This window comes from Toxotes jaculatrix, chromosome 17 (genome assembly GCF_017976425.1).
Source record: "Toxotes jaculatrix isolate fToxJac2 chromosome 17, fToxJac2.pri, whole genome shotgun sequence".
NCBI lineage: Eukaryota > Metazoa > Chordata > Actinopteri > Toxotidae > Toxotes > Toxotes jaculatrix.
In genome coordinates, this window is record NC_054410.1 from 17,496,919 (window position 1) to 17,522,128 (window position 25,210).

Below are 25,210 nucleotides of genomic sequence, written 5' to 3' on the forward strand. Positions count from 1 at the left end.
GGCAACGACTTCAGCAGTGGGATAGAGATCATCTCAGTTGTGACTCAGCCGTGCTCTGTTGTCTCAGTGGCTGGTTTAGCTTCAATGCAAAACTGTTTAAGCCCAAACCTCTCAACAAATTAATCTTGGAGTTTGTAGAGAATTAAGCGAGTGACATCCAAAGAAAAACTTGTAGCATATATCTGAATATTTTGTCATCACTGTGGCATCAGGGAGACCATTATGAGCTACTTAGATAATGCTTAATTACTGTTATATAGAGGATAGACAAAACATCTGACACCTGTACAATATAGTGCAATTCAATACTATAAAAGTTCAAATTCTACTTTTCTCAAGTTTAGTAATGCCCAGTTTTTCACTGTCAAAACAAACTACAGTGGCAGAAGTGACCACTTTATGGTAATGTCTGCCACTGTAGTCTGTTTTGTTGTTATTCAAACATTCCATTAAGAATCCTTTAGTCAGTTTTGGTGACAGTCTCTTTCTGACCGCTGCTGCTTTTTGCCAGCGCTTTTCCAATTTCCCAGTTGCATCATTTAAAAAATAAGCATTAAGCAGCAACTCTCTGTCCTCTAAGTTGCCTAACGATGCCTTTGAAAAATCACTCATAAAGGGTGAGTGGCAAAGCTGAAACGCTGGTATTCAGCTTACTTAGATTTGACTGTTTTGGGCAGAAAAATTAAGTTATGATACAGAGATTTACATCGTGAAGATGGTTTTAAAAAATCAGACAATAATGAGGAAAAGGAAAATATATTTTACAATAAAATGAAAATATAAAATGTGGAAAAATATTGAAAAAAATTACACACTTCAGTGGTTTAGTGCATCAGACAAACTTTCCAATTTAACAAATCCAATTTCAAAGGCTCTTGGCCACAAAACCATGTGTGAAGTTATAAACTCTGGCAGATTTGATCCAGTTTTTCTCTTGCTTTCTGGAACACGAGGCATCCAAATGCTCCATTTTAAAATTACAAAACAGGCTTGGACAGGTCAGTGTTCAACATATATAGGTTTTCCTTAAATGAAGTCAAGTCTAAGGTAGTATCATGCCAACTCTAGTTCAGTGATAGGCAGTGGTCACAGATTCAGTGCTTGTAGGTTTTAAATAACCTCTTTAAGTATCCTTCATGAATCACTGACATAAAGGATCAAAATAAAATTACCTTGGTCCACTTGATGCATCAACAACCAAAGAAGTTCCCAAGGCCTGCCCAGAGATAGCTGCCCTACCCAGTAACACTGGAAAGGGCAGGGACCGCTAATCAAAACTGACAAGCATTGTCCTGTTGTTCTTTGCAAAATAACATACCAGGCAATAAAGGGATTTTAGGTATCACCATGTGGATGCCACACCAATGTCATCAACGCACCAACAACCTAAGACCGTCTGCCTTAGCTAGAAAACATGTGAGTAATGTGACCCATCAAGCAGGTTTGGCCAAAAATGACGTCTTACATTACGCAATATCTGCAGGCTTATATTTTTATTGCCACTATTATTACTGTTACTCTACACGATGGTATTGCTGCAATTTCTGACAGATAGTTCTGTACTTTAAGACTGAAAATTCTGCAAAATCACTGAACAGTTGGTGCTTGTCACTGAACACTTTGCTGCTATGATTACTGTGGTTTCATATCAGGGTATTACAACTTTGGCCCACTTGTCCACCTTATTAGTTTATCTTTCAGTCTTATTCCTATCCTCACACTTTATCCATTCTTTACTTATGTATTTATTTACTTAATTTTATTTTTATTGCTGGTGGCCATTTCTGCCCAATATGCAAATATACAGAGATATTTACGCTTGTAGGGGAAATGGTTAAATCTCCTGTGGCAATGCCTCTCTGGTTGAGAGAATGTGCGTCCAAGACTTGCACTGGCCAAACCACCTGACTTCCTGTTGCTCCCTCCAAATATATTGTGATAAAATAATTCAGTCATAGGCTCCACCAGACTTTGCAAATGTTATTGAGCTGAATGGATCAAATTCCGGTTTTGTGTCTTTTAATGTGGTTTGCGATGGTTAAAAAAACGTTTACTCACAGTTTTACAGCTGCTCCCTTGTCAATGATTGTGCATTGGAAAAATGAATGAATGCAGAAGTTGTAAGAACCCAGTTAGGCCACTAACATCAAAACTGTTTCACAGTCCAACTCCATTCCGTGGGGCTTCGTTTTTAGTTTTTGTTGGTTTCCTGGCAACCCACTGAAGGCATCAAGATGCCCAGAAAGTCATTTTGCTGACCTAAGAAATAGTCCAGCACACAATGCCTTGTAAAACCAACTAACTCTGAGCAAGAGATTGAAATGCTGACCTATTCCTTGTCATCCAGATCTGGATGATAGAACTAATTAGTTGACTGAGTCCTATGCTACAGCCTAGCTCATTCTACATCTAACTGCACGCAATGACTGTGGCGAATATCAAATCATCTCTAGCAAACATAACACCTTTAGAAAAGAAAGTCATCTTCTATTTTGTCTTGAGTAGCTAAACAGGCTACTGAGCAGGAGATAAAAGCAGTTTAGTGACTGGGCTAGCAGAGACTATAGTTAGAGCCACCCCTCCACTTTAAAAGCTGACATGCAAACTCACAGGGAGCTGGGACATGGCTCGCAAAATAGGCAGTTGTGCTTTATGAGCAATTTCTTGAAAATGCAGTGTGTGTGTGTATATGTATGTATGTATGTATATATATATATAAACAACAAAACCATTACATAAAGCAACTTATAAAAGACAGTTTTTTCACGGTGTTAGAATGGGAGATGATAAAAGTGGAACCTGAAATGCCACATTTTAGCAAAAAGACCCCAGGCAACTCAGACATGAACTCGGATGAACTCAGGCATTTTGGCTTTATTAAATACAAAAAGATGGACACAATAGCAAAAACATCATACAGTTTAACCCAAGCCAATGAAGTAGCCCCACAGTAAATGCTGCCTGTGTGAAGCTTCTTATGTTTGATTTTAGTTGGGATCATACCAGAGGGCTGTTGATTCAGTTCAGTGGTTATTGTGGTGTTTGTGTTATTTTCCACTTCCTTTTCACAGGCATGACAAAAGAAAACTAAGGAAACCGGAGGAACTGGAATCACAGAGAGGTTACGTTTTGATCACTGCTCATCACTGTGAATTTAAAGCAAAGAGAGTCTGTGGCAAATGTGAATTCCTCCCAGGACAGTGAGCGAGGATCAGATTCATGTAGCCTGTTAAAATGTGCTTCCTCACCAGATCAAAATTCTCCATCGATTTTCTACTAAACACGGAGGCAGTTGCTATATTTGGCAAACCGTGTCACATTGTCAAATGTATGGTAGTTACACACCATATGGTCGCACGGGTGCTACCTTTCAAAATGACAGATTAGACAAGTATCCTGCTAATTGTGTTCATAATGTAATGAAAGGGAAAACTTACATAAATGGAAGAACTGAGAATCCGTTTAGATTGTTTTTTTCTCTACCTGTCAAAAATTAAATATCTTCCTTTCACCATTAATTCATACATCATCTACATCTACTGTCTTTTACAAATATTTCTTTTTCAATAGTTCATACAAAAATAGCAAGAACAAGATATACATATCAATTGGCTCTGTGCATAAAATACTGCTGATTTGCCTCAGGTGCACATGACGATGAGGACGTTTCTTCTTAACTGTTCATGTAATTTCCAGGGAAGCTGTGACTGCACATAAAGAGAGGGTCCATGGAGGCCACTTTGGCAGCAATAAAAGAATGTATGCAGTGTAGGACGGCTGTCAGATTAGCAAACTCTAGTTCCTGTGTGGGGAAAAAAGAAAAATCAATTGTGAGATGTTCATATGGAAAATGCAGCATTTTAAACGTACGATCTCTCGAAAAACACAGAATTTTAGAGGGTTTTAATTCACACTAGGGAGGAAAGGCTCCTCACTAGATGTTTAATAAATCAAAATTCAACACATCACTGTATGTCTTTAAAGGACCAGTGTGTACGATTTAGGGGGGTTCACAGGAAGACAAAAATATTTTCATTAGTGTATAATCACCTGAAACTAAGAATCTTTGTGTTTTCGTTAGCTTAGAATGAGCCCTTCATATCTACATAGTGATAGTGTTGCACTGCCATATTCCTAGCCCAGAGCAAACAGTAGCCACATACTGGCTCTGTAGAAGGCCTTTCATGTTTTTACCTGAGGGTCATTGTAGGTTCTCTTACATGTTTGGAAAGGAACAGGTGAGAGGAGGGGTATTTGGTTGGCTGTAATCTGCAACCTCACAGCTAGATGCCAGTAAATCCAACACACTGGTCCTTTAATTTAGACAAAAATTTATTTAAAAAAAATGCATTACCTTCATTTCTATCTGCTTGCTTTCAGCATTCTTGAAAAGGAGTTTTACCCTGGTTTTCCCGTCGTCAGAGGAGCCTTTAAGTTGAGAGAACTTATATCGCCACAGTATGGTCTACAAGGGAAGGGATTGTAAAACACAGCAGCACAGGGATTTCAATAATGAGCGTAACATTTAAATACCATGTCTTACTACAGAGACACCTGCATGATCAAGACCTGACATTTTAATGTGCAATAGTGCTTTGAGGAAACGTATAATTTATAACAAAAGAACATTTGTACTTTGGAAATGAGTGCTGTACCACTCTTGCAGTGATTCAACGAACATAAAATTTACCCGCTGCAGGGCTGACTCAACACTTAGCAAGGCTGCCAAAATAATCTCACAATGTACTTTTAATAACAAAAGCATGCCATCTGGAAAGTCCATCGTGCAAAACTAGTGACATTTGAAAGGCTCTCTTTGTATTTTTGGGGGGAAATGTGGATATTTCTGAGTTATTTAAAATACACAGTTTCAGATACAATGGAAGCCTAAGTGAATGAGAACAAGTACATAGTGTATCAGTACAGGAAATAAAGACGTCAAACTGCACTCTCAAGTGCAAGGCAAGGAGAGCACAGAGCCAGGATGCCAACGACAATTGTGAACTCAGTAATACTTTACCTTTGAAGTGCCTTCTGAGCAGGTGAAGCCCAATCCAAAATCTATGGTGAAGCACAGTACATTCCCCTGGCTGCTGCACATGTAGCTTTTGGACTGTTGAGAGAGAATTGGTATCGATGAACATGTTGGTTTACATTTCGCTATAATGGCATTACTGTGCAAATAGCACTGTGGTACATTGCTCTGTATGAGCATCCAAGGCCACAGCCAAACATAAAGACCACAGAAACATGTTACATTACAGCTTGAAAACATGGCTGTACTGTATGTAAATAAATAATCCCTTGTTTTTTTCTCCCCCCACATTTGTGACAGTAAATGCAGCCCACTATTACCAGGACATGAATAAATAATTCACTTAGTATTCATCTCACTCATATACTGTCTTTTTTAAGATCACAGAAACAGGCTTTTCTCCCTGCAATATTGTGAATTGTCATGGCAGAAGGTGTAACTAATATAATTAACAATGGCTCACTTCTGTTTAGGCATGTTAATAAGACATGCCATTGAGTTCACAATAGAAGAAACGAGAACTGGCACACGTGAGGGTAATGCAGCCATTATTATTGTTATCAGTTACACCTGTGTTTGACCAGTCAAAATGTCCATTGTAAGAAAGGTCTATGAAGTCTTTTATATCACTGAATAATCAGGCTGTGACCACTCAAGGCTAACTGGGAAACTGAACCTTGATGTAACTCAGGTCTAAAGGCCCAGTGACACCAGCATTTAAGCGTCAAAATTTCTTTGTGAAATCAACAGATTTTAATGGAATCAACTCTGGTGAACTAAAATTTGCACAACTGCGATTAAGCAGTGCTGACCTTGGAGGGGACAGGGAGCTGGAGGGTCCAAAATGGAGGAAGCTATCGTATCTGATTAGGTGCATTCTTCCATCCAGTTGTAGTTGACTTCCTCTGTCCAGTGTAAAATTCTCCACAGAAGAGCTCGGCAAGTTATAGGAGTATTTGTTATTGATGTTTGAATTTTTAAATAGTTTTCTCTTACTGCTATACATTACTTCACATTTTCGCCAAAGATAAAAACACATTTATACTCACTATTAAATACTCCCAGCTGAGCTACAGCACAGATGTGTTTTTCTGCTTGCTATGAACTTATGAGTGCATAAGTGAATGCATGAGTAAGCTGTTCAGTGACTCGGTAGCAGCTATTGCCCAAGGTGCTGAGCCACTGGATTGCACCAAAGAAACTATGTGTCCTAACGCCACTGGATCAGCCAAAAAGCATCAACTCCAGCCAAGACTTGGTCTGGTGTCGTCCACCACAGAGACAAATCCAGTAAGAAATCAAACAAGAGAGCACTAACACTCACTCCACCACCTGAACTTCCACTGCAAAACATGTATGATCTGCTGACTGAACAAAATGTTCAAACAAAATTCTAACTACGTTGAACCCAAGCAAGCTAATAACACTGCAAGCATTAAGGCTAACCAAAATCCATGAAACAGCCCCAAAACCAGTTAGGGTGAGGGCCAGAAGAAACATCCACAACTGATAAGCCAGACAATATTTTTAATGGGGACTCTATAACCAAGCATATACGAGTGGCAAAGACTGAAAATCTAACTATGGCTGACACATCTGTCGGGGAGTTAACAGTGCTGTTTTCCACTTATCCTCTCTACGCATGCAAGTAATATGAGGATTATACACTCTCTCTTTTGACATTCTACAAAGGAAAACTGGCTCTGAGATCCTGAAAAAAAATGCTAATGGTGAAATTGAGAGACTGTCAATCGCAGCATGTATTCATCTCAGGCTCCATTCCAACTTCGGGGAAAGGAAACAAATCTTTTAGCAGACTCCTTGGCCTGAACACATGGCTGACACGGGCGTGCCCCACATATGGGATAAAGCTTACTGACAATTTCAGTATCTTTTGGAAATGTAAAGGTTGCTTTAAACCTGATGGAGTTCATCTAAACATCACTGGATGCAGATGACTCATCACGCCCTTGGGACGGTGTATCTAAACAATGTGTGGATTAAGTTCGAAGTACAGCCCCACGCCCCCCCAAGCTCAGCTGACTCTTTGCTCCACATCGCCCAAAGTATTCAGAAGACGTCTCCCAATCAGGTACAAGGCATTCAGAAGATGTCTCTGTACAAATCAGGGACCCTAGGACCACCCCCCCCCCCCCCCCCCCCCCCCATCCTTACTTACCAATCAAGCAGTTAGTTAAAGCTGCCACACTGAAGCTCAGTCAAATTGATGAATTATTAAACAGTAATAGCCACACACATCATCACTCAGGTGTCTACCAAAGATGAGACAGACCCCATGCTGCTTCCTTTAAACATACCGATGACCTTAAATAGCTGCTGGCAAGGCCAAACACAGTGAAGCCATCACAGACCATCTGGTACCTGTGTCAGTAAACTTAAATTTGTCAGCATTCAGCCACAACCAGTCTCCCTTAATGTCACAGGATCCCTATAGCTGAAATGAGTTCTCTTTTTAATGTCATGTAGATCATTGGCTAACAAAGTCTGGTTAATGATGTGATAACTGAAAAGAACTTGCAAAGTATATTTTTAGTTAAGACCTGGTTAAACAGGCCCAGTGTTAGAACACTATTACTGGCCTGGCAACACTGAAAAAGGCTTGTCCTCCAAACTAAACAAATTTTTATCAGTTAGACAAAACAGGAAAGGAGGAGGGATTTCAGCCATTGCCTCTCCACAGTTTGTGTGTAATGACACTGACCCTGGTGAATTTACATCTTTTGAATATCTACTGTTATGAAATCGTTTAGGTCATAAACTTGAGATTGGTCTGTAAATGACATAGTTGAAAATTTCAAGTCTATATGTATGTATGCAGATGTAGAGCTCGTTGATTTTTGGCAATTTTACAAAAGATAGTGACCATGTAGGTATCAAAGAAAGAGTAGTAATATGTAAACTTATTTTGTAGTAAACCACCAATGTAATTCAATTGTCTCCTCCAGCTCCAAGTGCTCCAAGTTGCAGTATGAAACATTATTGTGTCATGAATCCTCATACAGACAGAATGTGCTTGTTTTAATTGTATTCTCTGCTTGTGATTTTTTTTTTTTTTTTGTACTCACAATATTCCTTTGCTCATATGTACATTTTACATGTGGAGAGCTCTTGTTAAAGAGCCAGTCTGACACACGTTAGACGTGGAAGATCTGATAACAACAGCAAATCTGTTTTGTGTTTTTTTTGCCCTGGATGAGCTGTTGGCAAAAAGCAGTATCCTGTGGAGCTTCCTGATAATGTCAAGACACATGACAGAGGAAATCCATTTTGGAAGCCATAAATCTTTAACGTTCATTTTGCTGCCGTGACACAAACAAGCATGTGTCTCGCAATTCTTTTTACAGGTCTTTTGAAAGAACTGACGTGTAAGCGTTCTGCTCTCTGTGCAACAATGTCCCTCTGAAGGCTGCTCTTGCCACATGACTTCATTTTTGTGTTGTGTTATCCATTCAAATGGAATAGCAATATAAGAAGCGTTTTCTGATTTCCTTTCATTTCCACTTCTTTTTTTTTCCTTCACTTGAGAACAGTGTGGGGACATGTGGATTTTAATTATAAAGTGCAGTGTGCAGTGACTATGGTAGGGGACTGTACAGTCCTTTTACTTAGGCCTCAATCCTGTGTCTTCAGTGGTGCCGTGAATTCAGCTGTGACATGGATAAAACAGTGGCAGGCTAAGTTCTTGCTGTCACCACATGTTAGAATGTGTTGTGATATGGTGAGCTGTGACTACACTTCACTAATTGGAAGGGATTTTTCTGTGGGAATTAGCAACATGTAATACAACATGAATTTTTTTTTTTTTTTTTGAGAAAATCTCCTTAGCAAATTCTGACAGAAGTAAAGGCATGTGTGAGGGATTTAAGAAAACACAGGACAGGTGTGACGAGACGAGGGGGAGAAGGTTAAGGTAGGAATCTGGGATGTGAGACCTATAGTCATTTCCTATGAAAATAGCAACACATCAATATAACAGAGAAATTTAACAACCTGAAAGGCATTATTTCCCTGACCTCTTCTGGTTTAAACTTTCCAATCCCTTTGCACCTCTGATAATTCCTGTTAGGTGTGGTCCTGTGTAAACAGGTTGGACCATCAAATGCTTTCTGTATGAAAGTTACAACACAACAATTAGATGCCTTATTATAATAAAGCCTTTAATATGCCTTGGGTAACAAAAACGTCTTTAACATTTGTTTCCTGTTGGACAAACCACCAGTTTGGTTCAAGCTGATATATCTCAATAACTATTGGATGGAACACAGTGAAATATGGTACACACATTCATGTTCCCCTCAAGATGATTAAGGAGTAGTTCAGGATATCGTTTGCCTTACATACAAGATTACAAGAATATCACAAAATGTTTTTTTTTTGCCATTCAACCCAGTGGGACACATTAAAAGTGAAATATGACACAACTGGATGTCATACTGTGAGCTAAAACACCCTATCAATGCCATGTTGGCTTTCATCATCTCCAAATAAGAAAAAAAATGCAGAGGGAAAATGCAGGCTGGACAATTTCGTCTGTTACACCCCTTACTTCTACCCCCATCCGCAATATTTATGTAATGCATACATCCAGTCAGTTTGCAGACCAGCCTACGTTGGACTCTGCTGAATGCTACTCAGAAGCCACAGGAGGCTAGCCTAATTGGCTGGAGAACAGAGAATCACAGGCAAATTGAAATCCTTCATCACTTTCATTGGTTTCCCAAAGGAAGGTGTCCCACATTTGCATCATTAAAGACGGAAAAAAAACCCCTTAAATTATCATTTCTCATCCTGTTTGCTTTTATACTAACATGGGTGAAAACTGCCCATGCAGCCCTAACTTCAAACTTAGAGAATGGTTTCATTAAATATCCACCTCACTGTTTTTGACTGTTTTAGACTGTATTACATCTAAAATCAAAATGCTGGTCAATCGGGTTAAACCACATTCAGGTTTTAAGGTAGTATGACTTCAGATTACATTGTTTGAGATGTGTGTCAGTCAGACTAGAGTTCAAACTGTGCTGAATGTCACTTGCAACTTCACAGTTGACATTGATGTCACATCCAGACTGGATTCAGCCCGATTAGATGATAACTGTGTGACTGCAGCATCAAACAACCCTGCATATTATCAGTCCCCCTTTGAAGCTAATTTTGCCCAGTGCAGCAGAGGAGTTCTGCATTAGGACTTGTTATTGTTACAACAAAAAGAAAGGGGGTAACGTGTCCATCCTTCATTTTTCCCACAGCTGAGTGTTCCTTTTGTGCTGGAAAAAATACAACCCCAGTTACTGTATATGCACATTCCTTTGTTGTTGGCAACAAATGATCCAAGTAGATCAACATTACCTAAACATACAGTTCACCTGGACCTTCTTTCTGACTTTCCTCCTTTAGCTCAGGAGGTGATCCTTCACACAGGATTCTTATCTTGCTGAGTGCTGAAACCTTTGCTCCTGTACCTCTTCATCATCCTCCTGTACTGGCTCCATCTATCATGTAGCACAAGGTGCACAGAGGAGACAAAACCTGGACAATCTAATTAATTTTCAGCTTCTTACGGATCCACTGCCAACTTAAGTATCAAATCTTAATATGGCACTACTGAATATGATTTCACCAACAAATCATCTGTCATTAAAATTCTCATTAGTCTCATTAATGATACAAGACTATTATTTATATTTTTATATGGAAACTTGGACAGTGTCTGATAGTTAAGCTATTTTCACCACCCAACTTTGAACCAGCACATGCAATGAAAATACAATAAGGTTTCAGCTTTCAGCCTTAAAAACCATAAAAGCCCCAAACACAGCCTGATCGTTCACTGACAGTTCTCTGGTAGCATCCACATATGTGGAATATGTGCTTGTTGTGAACAAGGCTTTTAAAATGCAATGTAACCCCACAAAATAATGCAGCTAATGGTATGTTAACTCCTGGCATTGGAAATTATCACTGTGAGTAGCAAGCTAGTTAGCCAGAAATGCAAGGAAATGCCTCGTAAGTAAACCTTTTCCATTGCTTTTGTGTTTTTAGTTTTGGAAAAGTAAAAAAATATATATACATATAAGAAAAAAAACTCATTCAAACACAATATTACTGTGCTGTTCTTCTTAGAGCCCAGTGCACACTGCTTCAGTATGTGGAGGAACCTGAAACTTGACAGACCTGTCACGCCTGGTATTTTGGCCACAGCTGCCTCATAAACAACAGATTTCATAAGCCCTTTTTTCAAATACAGAGTTTGTAACAGAAACCTCGTAAAAAACATGGTCATCTCTTGAATGCCTCATTGCTTGGGGGCTCTTTGTTTACAGCAGTGTGTATAATAGCTGTCACCATCTACCCGGCATTTCTGCATATTTTGATTGTTTAATTTATTTTTTTTTTTTATTGTGACAGAGTGCTGCATTGACTCTGAGTCAACTGAAAACAGTGGCACTCTTTAAATAGGCTTTATCACTGAAAATGTAACAACAATCATCACAGTGGGCTGCTTAATTTCACTACATCGAAGTGCTTCTGAATGCCATGATAAGTGTACATGAAAAGTTTATATTCTGAATAAAAAAAAGATATATTGAAGCCCTGTTGTGGTTCTGATGGGAAATCACGTGGGATAATTTCTTCAAACATTAAGTACATAAGAAGCTATTAACAAAGAACTGTGTAATTCCTTAAAAGCAGAATTTAAAGCCATAAAAGAGCCAGGCTGTTCTCCTTCCCTGGTTTGTTTTGTACGTTTTTGCCATGCACAGTGTTTGGGGAAATTACAGCATGCACCTGCTTTGATAGTGCAGTGCCCACAGAGCCTTGCATGAGGGAAATACAATGTGTTCTGATTTTCCAGCTGTAGCTGTTAAGTCAACACATTGATTCAATATTTTGTTCAGTGATTCTTGTTGCTACAATGACAGTGTGCTACCACAGCATGCTGGTGGACACAGGTGGAGTGTTTTAAGTCAACAATGTTTGCACTCACCCCGATCGAGCACACACTTGTTAATGATAATATTGATATTGTTGAGTTTTAGCAGTAAATAGTTAGAAACCGGAAAATTATTTGTTCCTCATTTGCTGAAGGCATGAGGCCAACGTGATTTAGTGCCACTGCTATTCTTTCACTGTGACTCATTACAGTACAATTTCTGTGTTTACTTCTATGGGTATTACACTGAGCCTTCCTTAGTCTCCTTAGCCATCCAAGCTACTGAAGACAGGACATGCTTCCCTTTGAAAAGCTTAGGGAAGCAGCTTTATGTGCTGTTCAGAGACGGGGATGTTAACCCTGCATGCACCTGACGGACCACCCATTTTGTCCTCATCTTTTCAAATTGAAATATCTAATTCTGAAATATTTTATCATAAATCCCTCATTTATGCTGCTTGTCTGGTGCCAGTTTCAGACCACCATGCAAGAACTAATACACAGCTTATGCTATGTGGTGAGGACACAAAACCTTTTATTAATTCCACTAGGTTATGAACGGTGGGTGAATTAAGGTTCAGAAACCTCAGGTTTTACCAACTGGCCTCCTCACCTCACCTGGAGTGAGAGCTTGTTTCCCCTTCTCACATTCCACTGAGAGATAAAAGCTTTGAATAAATTCTGGTTGAAGGCTCCCCGGACTTTCCAAGTACCCCTGTCTCCCCTCTCACAACGAAGGTGTCAAAAAATTAACACTTGCCATGAGGCGCTACCAGAATGCAACCTGGACAGGCTGACATTTTGATCTGGTAATACAATTAATGGCAGGATGTGAACGTTTGCTATCACACTGGGTGGTCATCCAGCTGTGAAAATGTGGAAAAAGACAAAACCAGATTAGCTGCCATGAAACAGAGACTAATGTTTTAATACAACGAGCGGGAAAACATTTTACCAAAGGAAAATATTTTACCAAGGGAAGTTATCACTGATTAAACACAATGACAAGCTAAGCACAATGATCTAGCTATACACGAAGCTGCGCAAATCATCGTAATCTTTAGTTGAACCAGCCTCACTTTGTAACTGAATACCAAGTTGAGCCAAGTTTTATTATTTCTGTACGTCAGCAAGTTTTGTTTTGGTAGTGTTTTCAAAGTTTTGGCAGTGGCCAGCGACATTACATTCAAGACTATATAATGAGTGAAGCTAGGGAAGGTGAATATATCGGAGTTAATCCAACACCAACTTCGGCAAACCAAGAAACCAGTGGAAGCTGCATCACAACTCTTCTGCCTGCTTGCAAAAGCCACCGTCAGCCTCAGCTCTGCTCCATCCACACTGGAGTGAAACCACTAAAACACCTGAGCAACCACGCTGAGCAACCCTCGTTGCCTTGGCTAACTATGCATCTCAGACCAGGATCCACTCAACCAGGATCCACTCAACCATTTCAGGTCCAACAAAAAAAAGGACTGATCTGTGAGAAGACGCTGCAAAAGTAGGCAAAACTTAACTTCTGCTGTCTGCGATAAGAGTTGATGTGAATAGTGCTTTGAATTATTAATATTAAACCCTAGAGAAATTATTCATTCCCCCAGCGTTTCGCTGTTGTGTGGTAATTCTCAATTCCACACTTAATTTCACTATTGCCAAACTCAGTGACCAGTACATTTCATCTGTTTGATCCTTTGCTATGTATCCATTGTTAAGGCCTCCGTTATTCAGTTACTGATAGACATTTAATCAAAATAAGTATACTCCATTCACCACTAAGTTGTGGTCCTGGTAGGCCTTCAAGGCAGGAACAAGTGATGCCCAAGAGATCACTAATTATAAGACTGATTACTTTGGTGTTTGTGTATGGACATAATGTTGGTGGGCAAAGAGCAGAAGAAGGCCGTAGTGATAGATGTTGTCCCAAGTGACAACAACATCAGGAAGAAAGAACATGAGAAGCTTGAGAAATACCAAGGCCTGAAGGAAGAGCTAGAAAAGATGTGGAAGGTGATTTATTTTTTATTTGGCCCAATCAAATGTTTGCAAGGTGGATGGATTTATCAACAGAAGCACGACAGGAAAACAGGTTTGAAAGAGCACAGATATTAGTAACGTCACATACATGTGTTTAGTTTCACTTGTGGACTAATAATATATATATATATATATATATATATATATATATATATATATATATATATATATATATATATATATATATATATATATATATGTGTGTCCCTTCTCTACATTTAATCGTTGGGAATTAGAATCAGCCGAATTAACTGGAGAATGTAACTGACTCTGGAGAAATTATGACTCTAAACTCCGAGTGACCACATGAGCCCTGTGAACATAAAGGGATTATACATGGTCCCTAAGACTTTCAGATTGATGGTTTTAGCTAAAGAGCCAGTGTCCCCCTGCCAGAGTCAGCCATGCTGCTTGCTGGTGTAATACCCACAAATACTATCCCAAAGCACAACTGGTGAAACAGGAAGCCATTTAATTATATCTGTTTCCAGTGTTGACCTGGAAAGGATTTCAGTTTGCTAGTGATTCAAATATCTTCTGACAGGTGCTCTGCTTTGTAATATTTATAAATGTCCCTACTTAAGGGTCCCGAGCAGCAAAGCCCTCTGGCTTCATAGCGTTTTTAGCCTTTATCTTTGGTTGGCTGCACTTGAGGGGTGAAAGGGTGGGAACGGGGTAAAATTATAAAAGGCACCACTGGCCATTTCGTGAAGAGTCTGACCTGACATGTGACATACTTTCTTAATTGCTGAATACACTGTGTGATTACGGCTATGTGGAGGGTTTAAAAGCTCATTGAGAAACTGATGATAGTACAGACGCAGATATAAGACCAATGAATTATTACAGCAGCGCTTTAAGCCAGGAACCCTATAACTGTGCTTATAATTAAATCTATTTATAGTACGTGACTCTTGCTTCAAAAAGTCCTGCTCTTTTCTTCTTTTTGTCTCAGTTCAGTGATACTGATCAGATAGAAGAAGATATAGGAAATAAAGAAAAGAATCAAGCAGTGCTGATAACGGACTCATCAAGTAGAGGTGTGAATTGAGTCGTCCATTATTTGTGTGTTGAAAATACTTTGCCTTCACCTGACAATTGGAGACAGACACTGCTCAATAATGGATGTATATGATGCAATACTTTATAATTGTAATAATTTTAATAATTTACCTAATTCAATAGTGCAGAAAATGTGAAATGCATGACAGGTAGAGAGGAGAAAGAGGAGAGAGTAAGATGAAGCTGAGCAGACACTGGATTATTTATCGATCATGTACCACACGTGTTAATTCTCTTCAGCGAGAACCTGCGACTTTTATGCTCACACTGTATGTATCAGTTGACCTGTCACAACATGGAGCTCATACTGAGCATGAGCACAGAACCTCAGGTCAGTTTTGTCCAGTGAGAATTTCGATAAAGTTTAGATGACCGCATCCTCAAGAGTGTTGACAAAAAGAGAGAAAAAGAGTTTCTGTTCGTGCAATTCTACTATGAGCAGAAGATAAGAGGAAAAAAAGGAATATGGAGCTGCAGTCTGTCTGTTCTGCAGCCTTCACTTCAATTTTACTTTCATATCACTGCACAGTCTCAACTGAGACTTCAGCTGGAGCCACAGCATGTGAGACACTACTCCAGTAACATTACAACAAGCTCACTACAGTTGAAATGGTTGTACTGACTACAGATATTTTGACTGTTAAGCTGCACAAACTGCACGATGGCCAACCCACATGCCTTACCTGCCACAAATCGACCAAATCATCTAACAAGAACATGGTTGACCGTTCAGGTGATTTAATCAAGCGTCATATATCGTATATATCATACATAGACACACTCACACACTAGGTTGGCAGTTTATTAGGCACACCTAGCTAGGTGTAATGCAGTCTTATACAACAGTCCTGCCATCAATCCTCCTTCATGAAAGTTACAATGTTCAGTTTCTATTAAAATTGTTTTAGAGAGTTATTGATTCAACTGTACAATCATTTTGGAGGCTGCAGTTTGTGGTGATGTTGAACTGTACTGCATTATACGGTGGTGTTTCTGTTATTTAGCCTACTCCCATTAATACGAACGGGGTGGACAAAATAACAAGAACGCCTGTCCCTGTTTCACAGACAGAGATTAAAAGGGAGTTATACACTATGTTTTGCTCATCTTAGGAACTATTGATTATATTATTGCAATTTAATATTTATTACCTCAGCCTGTCAAACTTTGCTGGATTCCCTGCTTTGTTTACACTTGTGTTAACGTACCTCCTCAATTGATAATGCCTGGTGAGTCACAACAGAGCCTTAATAAAAAAAAAAGAAAATCACGTATACACCTCTAAGAGATATTTCCCAGTTGCATTTACACACAGTGTGTACTGTAACTAGCCTCAGAGTGTTTGAGAAATCTAACTCTATGCAATCATAAATCGGAAGCAGTTGTATTGAACAGCAGGCCAAAGTGTTGTGGATCCACCTGGACCCGTATGTGTGTACTGGATAGTTAATGGAGGCATAGTGAAGTATGTAATAAAACTTTAAACACAAATCGAACATGAACATTGCAAAACCCAGAAAAATAAGGCCTGGGCTCATCCTGTGTCTGTAAATGTCGAGCCTCTTGACGGACATGAGGCAGCTGCTACTGAGAGTTGCTTAACAATGCACTCTCCTCAGGAGCTGATCGCCTTTACACTTGACACATATTTGCTTAAGAGGCAATTTAATGGCTCATTGAGGTGAGGACTAATTCTTTAGGTTACTCACGCTAAATGCATTTAAAGTAACAATAACATTTATGGAAAAACAGAGTGGCGCCCAAATTCCAATTTTAAATTCAATTAATTTCCTAATAAGAAAAATTTAAAACAGCCCAGAACCCGCAATGTGTCGACAGAAAACACTTTTCATCACGTGCAATCACTCGTCACTGCTGAAGCATTAAATTAGTGTTAGGAAGGGACAGTGGTGATTAAAAAAATAAATAAATGTGACCAATGCACCAAAGTATGTGTCAAAGTCTTTTTTCCACTAATGTAGTGGACGGCAGTGCCACTGACCCAGGTGAGACTCGACTGACCGTTCAAATCACCAGCCTTTCTGGGGCAGCCCTGCTGACATGGAAAACTGTCTTGCTGTAATCAACAGGTGATTACAGTCCAGAAATATGGAAGAGCACTTCAGACAGAACAAAGCAGCCCGCATGGTGCTTCAGTGCATTAAGATCAAAAGTAGCTAACATGCATGAAAGCTTCCCCTGACTGAAAGCAGATTACTGTATTCCTTACTTGTTTTTTCAGAAATATTATTATTATTACAAGACCCCATACATTTTGTACAAAAGACACATAACTATTTTACTGGGTCTGTGGCAGGAGGGCAGGTTATATTGATCAGCTGAAGTAGGAATGGAAAAGAAGAAAGATATGAATTGAAAATGAATCTCTAGAAAATAAACTTCAGATAAAGTTAAGCTTTCAGCTTTAGGCTAGATAATTATAACAGTTGTGATTGCTATAGTGCCACACATTTTCTTTGAGTTTGTCTGTGTCTATGTAATGTTTTATTATATGTATATTATGGATCTCATGTCATTCTATTATATTGCATTCATGTTTATATGAGTGTGGCTGCTGTGTATTGTATTGTCATGTTAATTAAATGGACTACCGCGTACAACTACATGGAATGATATACAGTAACTCAGCAATAAATAGTTTGTATTTGTATTATGCTCTATTTTGAGGCTTTGCCACACTTTGTATTGTACCTATCTGCCTTCTGGCTCTAAAAACCAAACTAAAAGCATCCAAAAAATGCCGTGGTCTTAATTTCAACATCAAATGCTTCATGCTGCCCCTTTGAGGTTGGGAAAAGGTGTTGTGAGAGGCTCTCTTGCTTTGAGAGCTCCTTTAATCTAAGCAGTATTCAGCAAATTTGGTTTAGTAACAGAAAAATCTGCTGTGTGGAAAATACTCACTCGTATTCGCTGCACTTCCAAGAAGACAGCTCTTTGGAAGGACTTCTCCCAGATAGCCAGGTCACTGGCCAGCTCTACCCTGAAGGTGTGGCTCTGGCCATGGCCGACCAGAATGCTGAAGCACAGAGACTCACTGTCCTGCTGCTCAGGTGAATGCTCCAACCCTAAGTAAAGCCTCGCCTGGAGCCAGCAGTCCTCTGCCATCCACAGCTGCAACACAAAGTCTTAATTACTACATGTTGGGGAAAAGGTTTAGCTGTCTCTTTACTTTTTTTTTTTTTTAAATAATGAATTCAGTGGGTGGAATGAACAGTAAATGACTTCATTCTTAGTTTAAACAAAACACTTTGTACATATCGTGGTTTGTGGATCAGGAATATTACCACAGGTCAGGGGACCCGTGTTTAGTCGGCTCCGTGAAACTCTATTCTATCTGCTATAAAAGAGAAGAAAGCCATCTACTCTGAGACAAAAACTGCAGTGATCAAATTCTGAACAGCCCTGATGCACATCACAGCACCCTGCTCTTAACATACCTTATGAACCTTGAAAAGAACCTCATAGAGGTTATACGTTGTTTCGGCTTGTCCCCAGTCAGCGGCACTGATCTGAGAAATAAACATCAAGGGGTGTGAGATGAAGAGGCACCATATCAAAACAAGCTTTTTTGCACTTTTTAGCTTTACCTCCTCATCCAAGTATGAACAACAAGTGAAAGTAAGGCAGCTCAGTTGTGTGAATGCTTGAGTGACTGCCACTGTCAGGGAACAAAATGGATTCATCCTGTTGAACTCTGCACAGGTACAAAATTTACATCAAGACACCTGCACCGAGACTTAAGTATCACAAAGGTGTAACAAGTACCACAACAAATAAGACAAGTAACACAACAACAAGGATGTGTGCAGGAGAGCAACTTAAGGAGAGAAATGAAGATAACTATCAGAAATTTAGAACATAAATATCTCTTAACTGTAGAAAGCCGGCTTCTAGGTTTTATTCAAGTAAGAAAATCACATTCACATTGATAATAGAGTTTATAAAGAATCCAGCCCTTGAACAAAACATTACTAATAAAGTTTCCAGTCAAAATTTTTGCAAATTTGTACCAAACAATGAGAAATCAGGGATGTTTATGTCACATGCTTCATGTTTTCTTTATTTATTTATGTTTCCATCACAATTTGTCGCATTTAGATTTTGTCAATACACCAGTTCTTCCACCTCAGCCAGGTGTAAAAACTTTGTTTTGGGATAGTAATTCTATTAAAAACTATGTAATACATGTCTTTATTTAAAATGTCTATTTTCAGCAGCCCCTCCAGGTCCCTGCAGATTAGCCAGCTCAGCAGAAGAGGCCTTTTTCACAGAAGACATTTTGACATGTCAGTTGCAAAAGCACAGGTATAAATAACCAAATTAATGATGGATGTATTCCATTTACAGTATCAAGGTCCTGCTATTATGCACGCTGACTCACTTGAACTGTCTGGTTTACTGGGACACTTGAATTGAACAGAGGTGACATTAATTTTATTATTAAATGAAAAAAAAGCCAAAAATATGGAAGAATATGGGAGCTTTAGTTCTTTGGAAAAATGCTAACAAGCAACAAGATCACAAAGGTTCGATTTCTAATGCAAGAACTGTAGAAGATGTTCAGCCCAACAACTGCTGCACATGTAGCGGCTTAATCCAACCGCGAGAACATTTCAGCAGCAGTCACTGTTTTTGAATGCATATGACCAATTTACTACAGAGTTTGCAGTAAATCTATAGTAACGTTTGTGTAGTAAAAATGTGAACATAGTGATTTGGCTGGATTTAGCCAGTTAACACCCACTAAGTAATGAGAGCACATTCACATGAAAAAATGGCTGATTAGTGAGGCTCACATTGACCTTAAAGCCAAACACTATCTGAAACTAAACATTACTGATATGATAACAATTTTGACAATAATATGATAATAACCGTATTTCACTTACCTACTTATCTCTAACCTAGCCAACACAGAGCCCGTTGAGGATTCACTCATATTATTCATTAGGAAAACCATGATAGGGTTTGAGTAGCAAGGAGTTCGGCAACTTTATCATTATATAACCAAGTTTTCATATCTAAACTTCCACCCTGACATTTTCTTCACATCTTGTAGGGTCACGAATACAATCTTCCTGTAATAAAGCATAGGTTTGGTGATGTTTATTTTTTCTTATAGTCAACAAATCTTATGAAAAGAGCCAAACCAACAATGAATTGCTCTCTCAAGCAGCATGTGTTGTCAAAGCATGATCTAACTTATTCATCTGTAAGTTACATAATTTAAAAAAAAAAACCAAACTAAAGAACACATCACTGAAGCACACAGTTGCACTGGATGACAGTTCAATATTCATTCATTACCATGAACACAGCTCAAAATAGTCCTCCCACAAACACAATACTTACTCCTGTTTAAGCAGCGTTCGCTAAAAACATCAGTGCCAGTTGTTTTGAGAAAAAGCTGCCTTTTTTTTTTTTAATGAAAACAGATATTTGTGACGTCTTTATAAAGATTTACAAATGGGTTTGGTGGTTTAAGAGACAGAGTAACACACTGTTGGTTTGGGTCTTTCCATAGGACTTGCTGACAATAAAAAAAAATATACGGAAAGAACAAACGTATGCATTTGTTATCTTTGGACACCTTTGTACTTGGTGTAAAGTAATGTGGGTCTTTAAGGGGTGACCACAACTTAGTACTATAGTAACCCTGCTTAAGAAGTCTTGAGCAGGGCTGTAGATCTGGGTCAGATAACTCATCTCGACCCAGTCACACCACTGGCAGACAAGATTTTCCTCCATGTCATTACTGCTGTAAAGGACTTATTAGAGTGGTGCTTCACATACCTCTCAGTTAAATGAATGGCTACGATATCAGTTTGCAGCATTCTACACTGAGCAGTGAGCACATTTTTACATGGCATGCACAATAACTGAAAACATCATTAAAGCACATTAGCACATAGCACTAATGCTATCCCAATGCAGTCCAGGACATACTGCATTCAGACCCTCTACCTCAGGGATACTGGCCACAACCATATTTGAACAAAAACCAGAGGACTGGTTTCTGTTTTGCCCTGCCTTCTCTCACTAACACCTTGTCAGCATGATTTGTTGGTCCCAACTGATTGGTCTGTGTCAAGTAAAACAATACGTTTACATTTCTGAAAGGGTTCTGCATTCAAGTAAAGTTTTCTGCAAGTCTCACCTGCTTTCAGGCTATAGTTTTTTTTTTTTTTTTTATTCAAACACCACAAAAGGCTAAATAAAAGTATTTTTTTAGTTAGCCTCAACTTCAGACTGACTTTTGACTCTGCATCTGGAAAATCCTTGCATTCTCTGCCCCGTGGCATGTTCTGTGTAAGGGAAACATCAGTGACATCTCCTGCAGCATTTAGACAACTTTTGGACCATGCATGGTTCATTAAAGACCGTTCTCTTACGTTAGTGAGTCTGTTCACAGAGGTTTGATGATGGTCTAGAAAGACAAATACGAGTAGATTACTTCCAGCTGTGGTTACATCACTAATCTATTTGGAAAAATGACCATCTAAGTCCAACAAGAGTTTGGAAACTTTTGTACAGAACATTGATAACTGAGATCAACTGAGACAGACATCACCCACAGCGCTGCTGAAAAATCTCCAGCAGTGATAGCTCTCTCTTTTCTGTGGTGATGCCCCTAGCAGAACGAACGACTCGCCGCCCCCACACAGGCCCGTTTGATGCTATCAACAAGCCCAGTTTGAGAGTCTCAGCTTAAGCAAGGCCAGACTCTCGTCCCTGCCATGGAAACAAACAGCTGGAGTGACCAGCTCTAATCTTACACACAACGTCGATGTAGAGAGGGAATTGCCAATATGTGCTGTTCAGACAGCCGTGTAATATGCTACAGAAAGGACGTCTTCTGTGGGGCCATACTGGAGACTGGAGCAGACTGGAGGAGACAGAACCCCAGATGAAATGCACTGGTCTCCAGCAGGAACGTAATCCATGTTGACCTACATTAAGCACAGATACGCAAGCTGAATAAAGCATCCTCATTATCCCGTCCAGATGAAGCATTTCATTTCCACCAAGCAGGCGGGTGTCAGTGGCATGTCAAAGGCCAGGCTTGGCAGAATCCTCCAGAGGGAATGGGCTGCTGGCTGAGAAACAGCTGGCCGACCCTCTTAGCTCTCTGTCTCAGAACTACTGAAGAAAGGCTACGGCTCGTCTTAAAGGCGATAGTTTGACATTTTGGGAAGTATGCTTATGAGCTTTCTTGCTGAGAGAGAGACAAGAAGATTGATACCACTCATGTCTGCAAAGAGTAAAAATGACAAGCTGTAGTTTTATGGGGTGCTGGACTGTTTCTTGGCTGGGTGCAGTGTCCTCCTGGGTGACTTCCTACCTCTGTACCAGGATACCTGATGTTTGTCCTAAATGTGCAGCTTAGAACCTGATCAAAAACTTGTCACAGCCTGTAAAATTTAAGAGAGAAAAACACAAACACCAGCGTCTTCTTCGGCTCCTTTGAAACAGAGGGGAGGTGAGCCACGATAGCTAACGAGTGACGAAAGCTCTCCAACAGAACAGACAACAGGCCAAGGCAGACTGAACAACTCATAACGTGCACAGCCCACCTTGGCAAATCCCAGCATCCGGAGAGTAACTGTGATTAACCTGCTGAAACTCTTGCCAAATGAAGTAAAAAGATGAAAGAGGCGCATTCTGGGCTACAGTGGTTAAACAGGAGAACAGAGCTTATGACATATCACAAACAAGCAGAGCACAAAAGGACACATCCTTTGTTCGCTACCCCTGGCAGGCAGGGCGGGGACATTTTAAGTTACTGGTAGAAACTGGGTTTGATTCCTCTCAGAAAATATAACAAATTATAGGGACAGAGATCTTCTGACAGTGAGATATATTGTCTACCAGACGCTACAGAGCAGAAATATCAGCACTGGCATAAGCACAGAAAACTCATTAGCTATGTTACATATCTTAGAAGATAACTTACATGTATTTTTCATGTGTTGAAACCATTTTACGACGACTATAATTTCCTTTAGGGCATTAATTACTGTGACTCTGGTTACTTTGATGATGCTGATGAGCCGCATCTAGTTGCTGCTGTGATAACTTGTACAATCTTGTTTGTAAGTAATATTAATCATCATGTTTTGGCATCTATTAAGTCTTATTACCAGTTACTCAGACTGGACTTTCTGGATTACACTTCATTGTCTCACTGACAAACAGCACATCCTCACCAACAAAGCTCTTTTTAACACAGGAGGGTAAAATGCCTATAAACTGTAAATGGTTGCAAAGTGTTTTACAGTTTGCTTCTCATTTATATTCACACACACACACACACACTCTCACACACTCTCACACGCACCGATGGCAGCGAGCTACCATACAAGGTGCTGGCCTGACCATCTGGAGCAATTTGTTCTCCAGTGTCTTGCAGTTATTCAATTATAACTGAAGTATACAGTAATTTACAGATGCTGCAAACTCGTTTCAACAAGACTGGGTCAAACCCTGATATATGACTCCACCGTGTATGGTCCATGCACGGATTTGAGGACGGAGTTGAAAGCTGTTGTGGAACCACTGTAAACCACTACTGTCAGTGGAAAGTAGCTAAAACAAACTCAAAAACTCTAACGTAATACACGAATTAGCATATTCATGACGTAGTGTCGTATTTGCATTCTGCCTAATGTCAGCCACTTTCAGTCCTTTATCTGTTTGCTTCTCTCCTCCTCTCTGCGCTCACATATGCAATAAGTTAACGCAGCTGAATTCCCTGTTTGTTGTCAGACAACAGAACAAGTATGAGACAGTGACTGAAACTCTGCCCATTAAGACCCATGTTAACCAACTCTTCACTTTCAAGCTACTGCTCGGCTAATATCCTGATTTTATGCTTTTTTCTTTTGAAGAAAAAAAAGTCTCACTAAAGGATCTGAAAAGTTCGTAGATTTAGCGACAAAGGTGCTAAGTTGCCAACACTGCCTGTAAACTGATGACGTAACAGAAACTGTTTGAGCCAACTGATTTGGAGAGAGCAATGGCCAACGGGGAAAATCCCTCACACTCAGCTGGCCGACCAACGGTGTAACTTCATCAGTCAGTCACAGACATTCATGTGTCTATGGCCAGCCTCGCTGTTGCAGTCCAGCCAAAAATAGCAAACATGCAGCACAGTGGGGGGCATTCACAGCTCAGTGAACAGCAGCAGAAAATCATCACATTTCTTAAATTCAAAAACAAATTCAAAAATGGTCCTGAACAAATCCCTTTGCTGAGCTGAATCCAAGGCACTTGGATTTTATTATTTGCCCCTGTTTGAGTGCAGGTCATGTGAGACAGTGTGACATGCTTCTGATTTTGGATAAAAAAAAAAAAAAATTCAAATGAACTTAAAATGAAACCATACTGTTTCTTTTGAATGTTTCATAGAGATCTAAATGAGAAGTGAAACGTGTACAGAACAGGAAAAACGACAGAGTAATTACCGGGGGACTTCTGAAGATATAAAAATATGGTCCTCTCAGTGCCAGGAACTTGAATGTTGCAGTTCGACCAGCGGTGCTGCCCTCGGGACTTTCACATGCCCAGCCCATGTGAACAATCTGCAAAGATATAGGAGATGACATGTACACAATTTCACCATTTGATTTTTAAAAAAAAAAGAAAAAAAGGGAAAAATACACATAATAGAAACCTGCTCTTGCTCCGTAGGACACAGAACTGAATAACAAAATTTGCATCATCAAAGCAAATGAATTAAACAAGAAGTACAGTGATGCAGCTTTGATATGATACATTTAAACAGATCCCCCTCTGCACAGTGGTACTGCAGTCTCAGCTGCACTGCAACAATTTACCTTTGCTCTACACCAGATTGACTTGGGATGTTTCTCTGCTCTCCTTTAAGCAGCATATCAGTACTGTATGTACTGTACTGCTTCATCTGCTACAATCCCTCCTAAAGCCTCAGGTCCTGACTCACTCCTGAAAACACCATCTCATAATTCTCTTATAATTCTGCTGTTTTGCTTAAAGTGATAAATAGTATGACGCAGTTAAGCCTGCGGATGCTTCACTGATGAAGATGTGTTCCAAAATGTTTTCAAAAGGGTTTACTGGCTGGA

At 39.6% G+C, this 25,210-nt stretch overlaps 1 protein-coding gene across 1 annotated transcript in view; it reads right to left on the reverse strand.

Moving 5' to 3' along the window:
* Positions 1–2,995: 2,995 nt before the first annotated feature.
* sntg2 (syntrophin, gamma 2) overlaps positions 2,996–25,210 on the reverse strand; it is a 69,562-nt gene continuing 47,347 nt past the window's right edge. Inside the window, exons 12-17 of the mRNA XM_041060989.1 lie at positions 24,572–24,688; positions 18,545–18,616; positions 18,009–18,218; positions 5,021–5,113; positions 4,355–4,465; positions 2,996–3,802 (exon numbers count right to left, since the gene is read on the reverse strand). Coding sequence (XP_040916923.1) covers positions 3,674–3,802; positions 4,355–4,465; positions 5,021–5,113; positions 18,009–18,218; positions 18,545–18,616; positions 24,572–24,688 — 732 coding nt within the window. The 3' untranslated portion in view covers positions 2,996–3,673. The remainder of the gene's footprint in view (positions 3,803–4,354; positions 4,466–5,020; positions 5,114–18,008; positions 18,219–18,544; positions 18,617–24,571; positions 24,689–25,210) is intronic.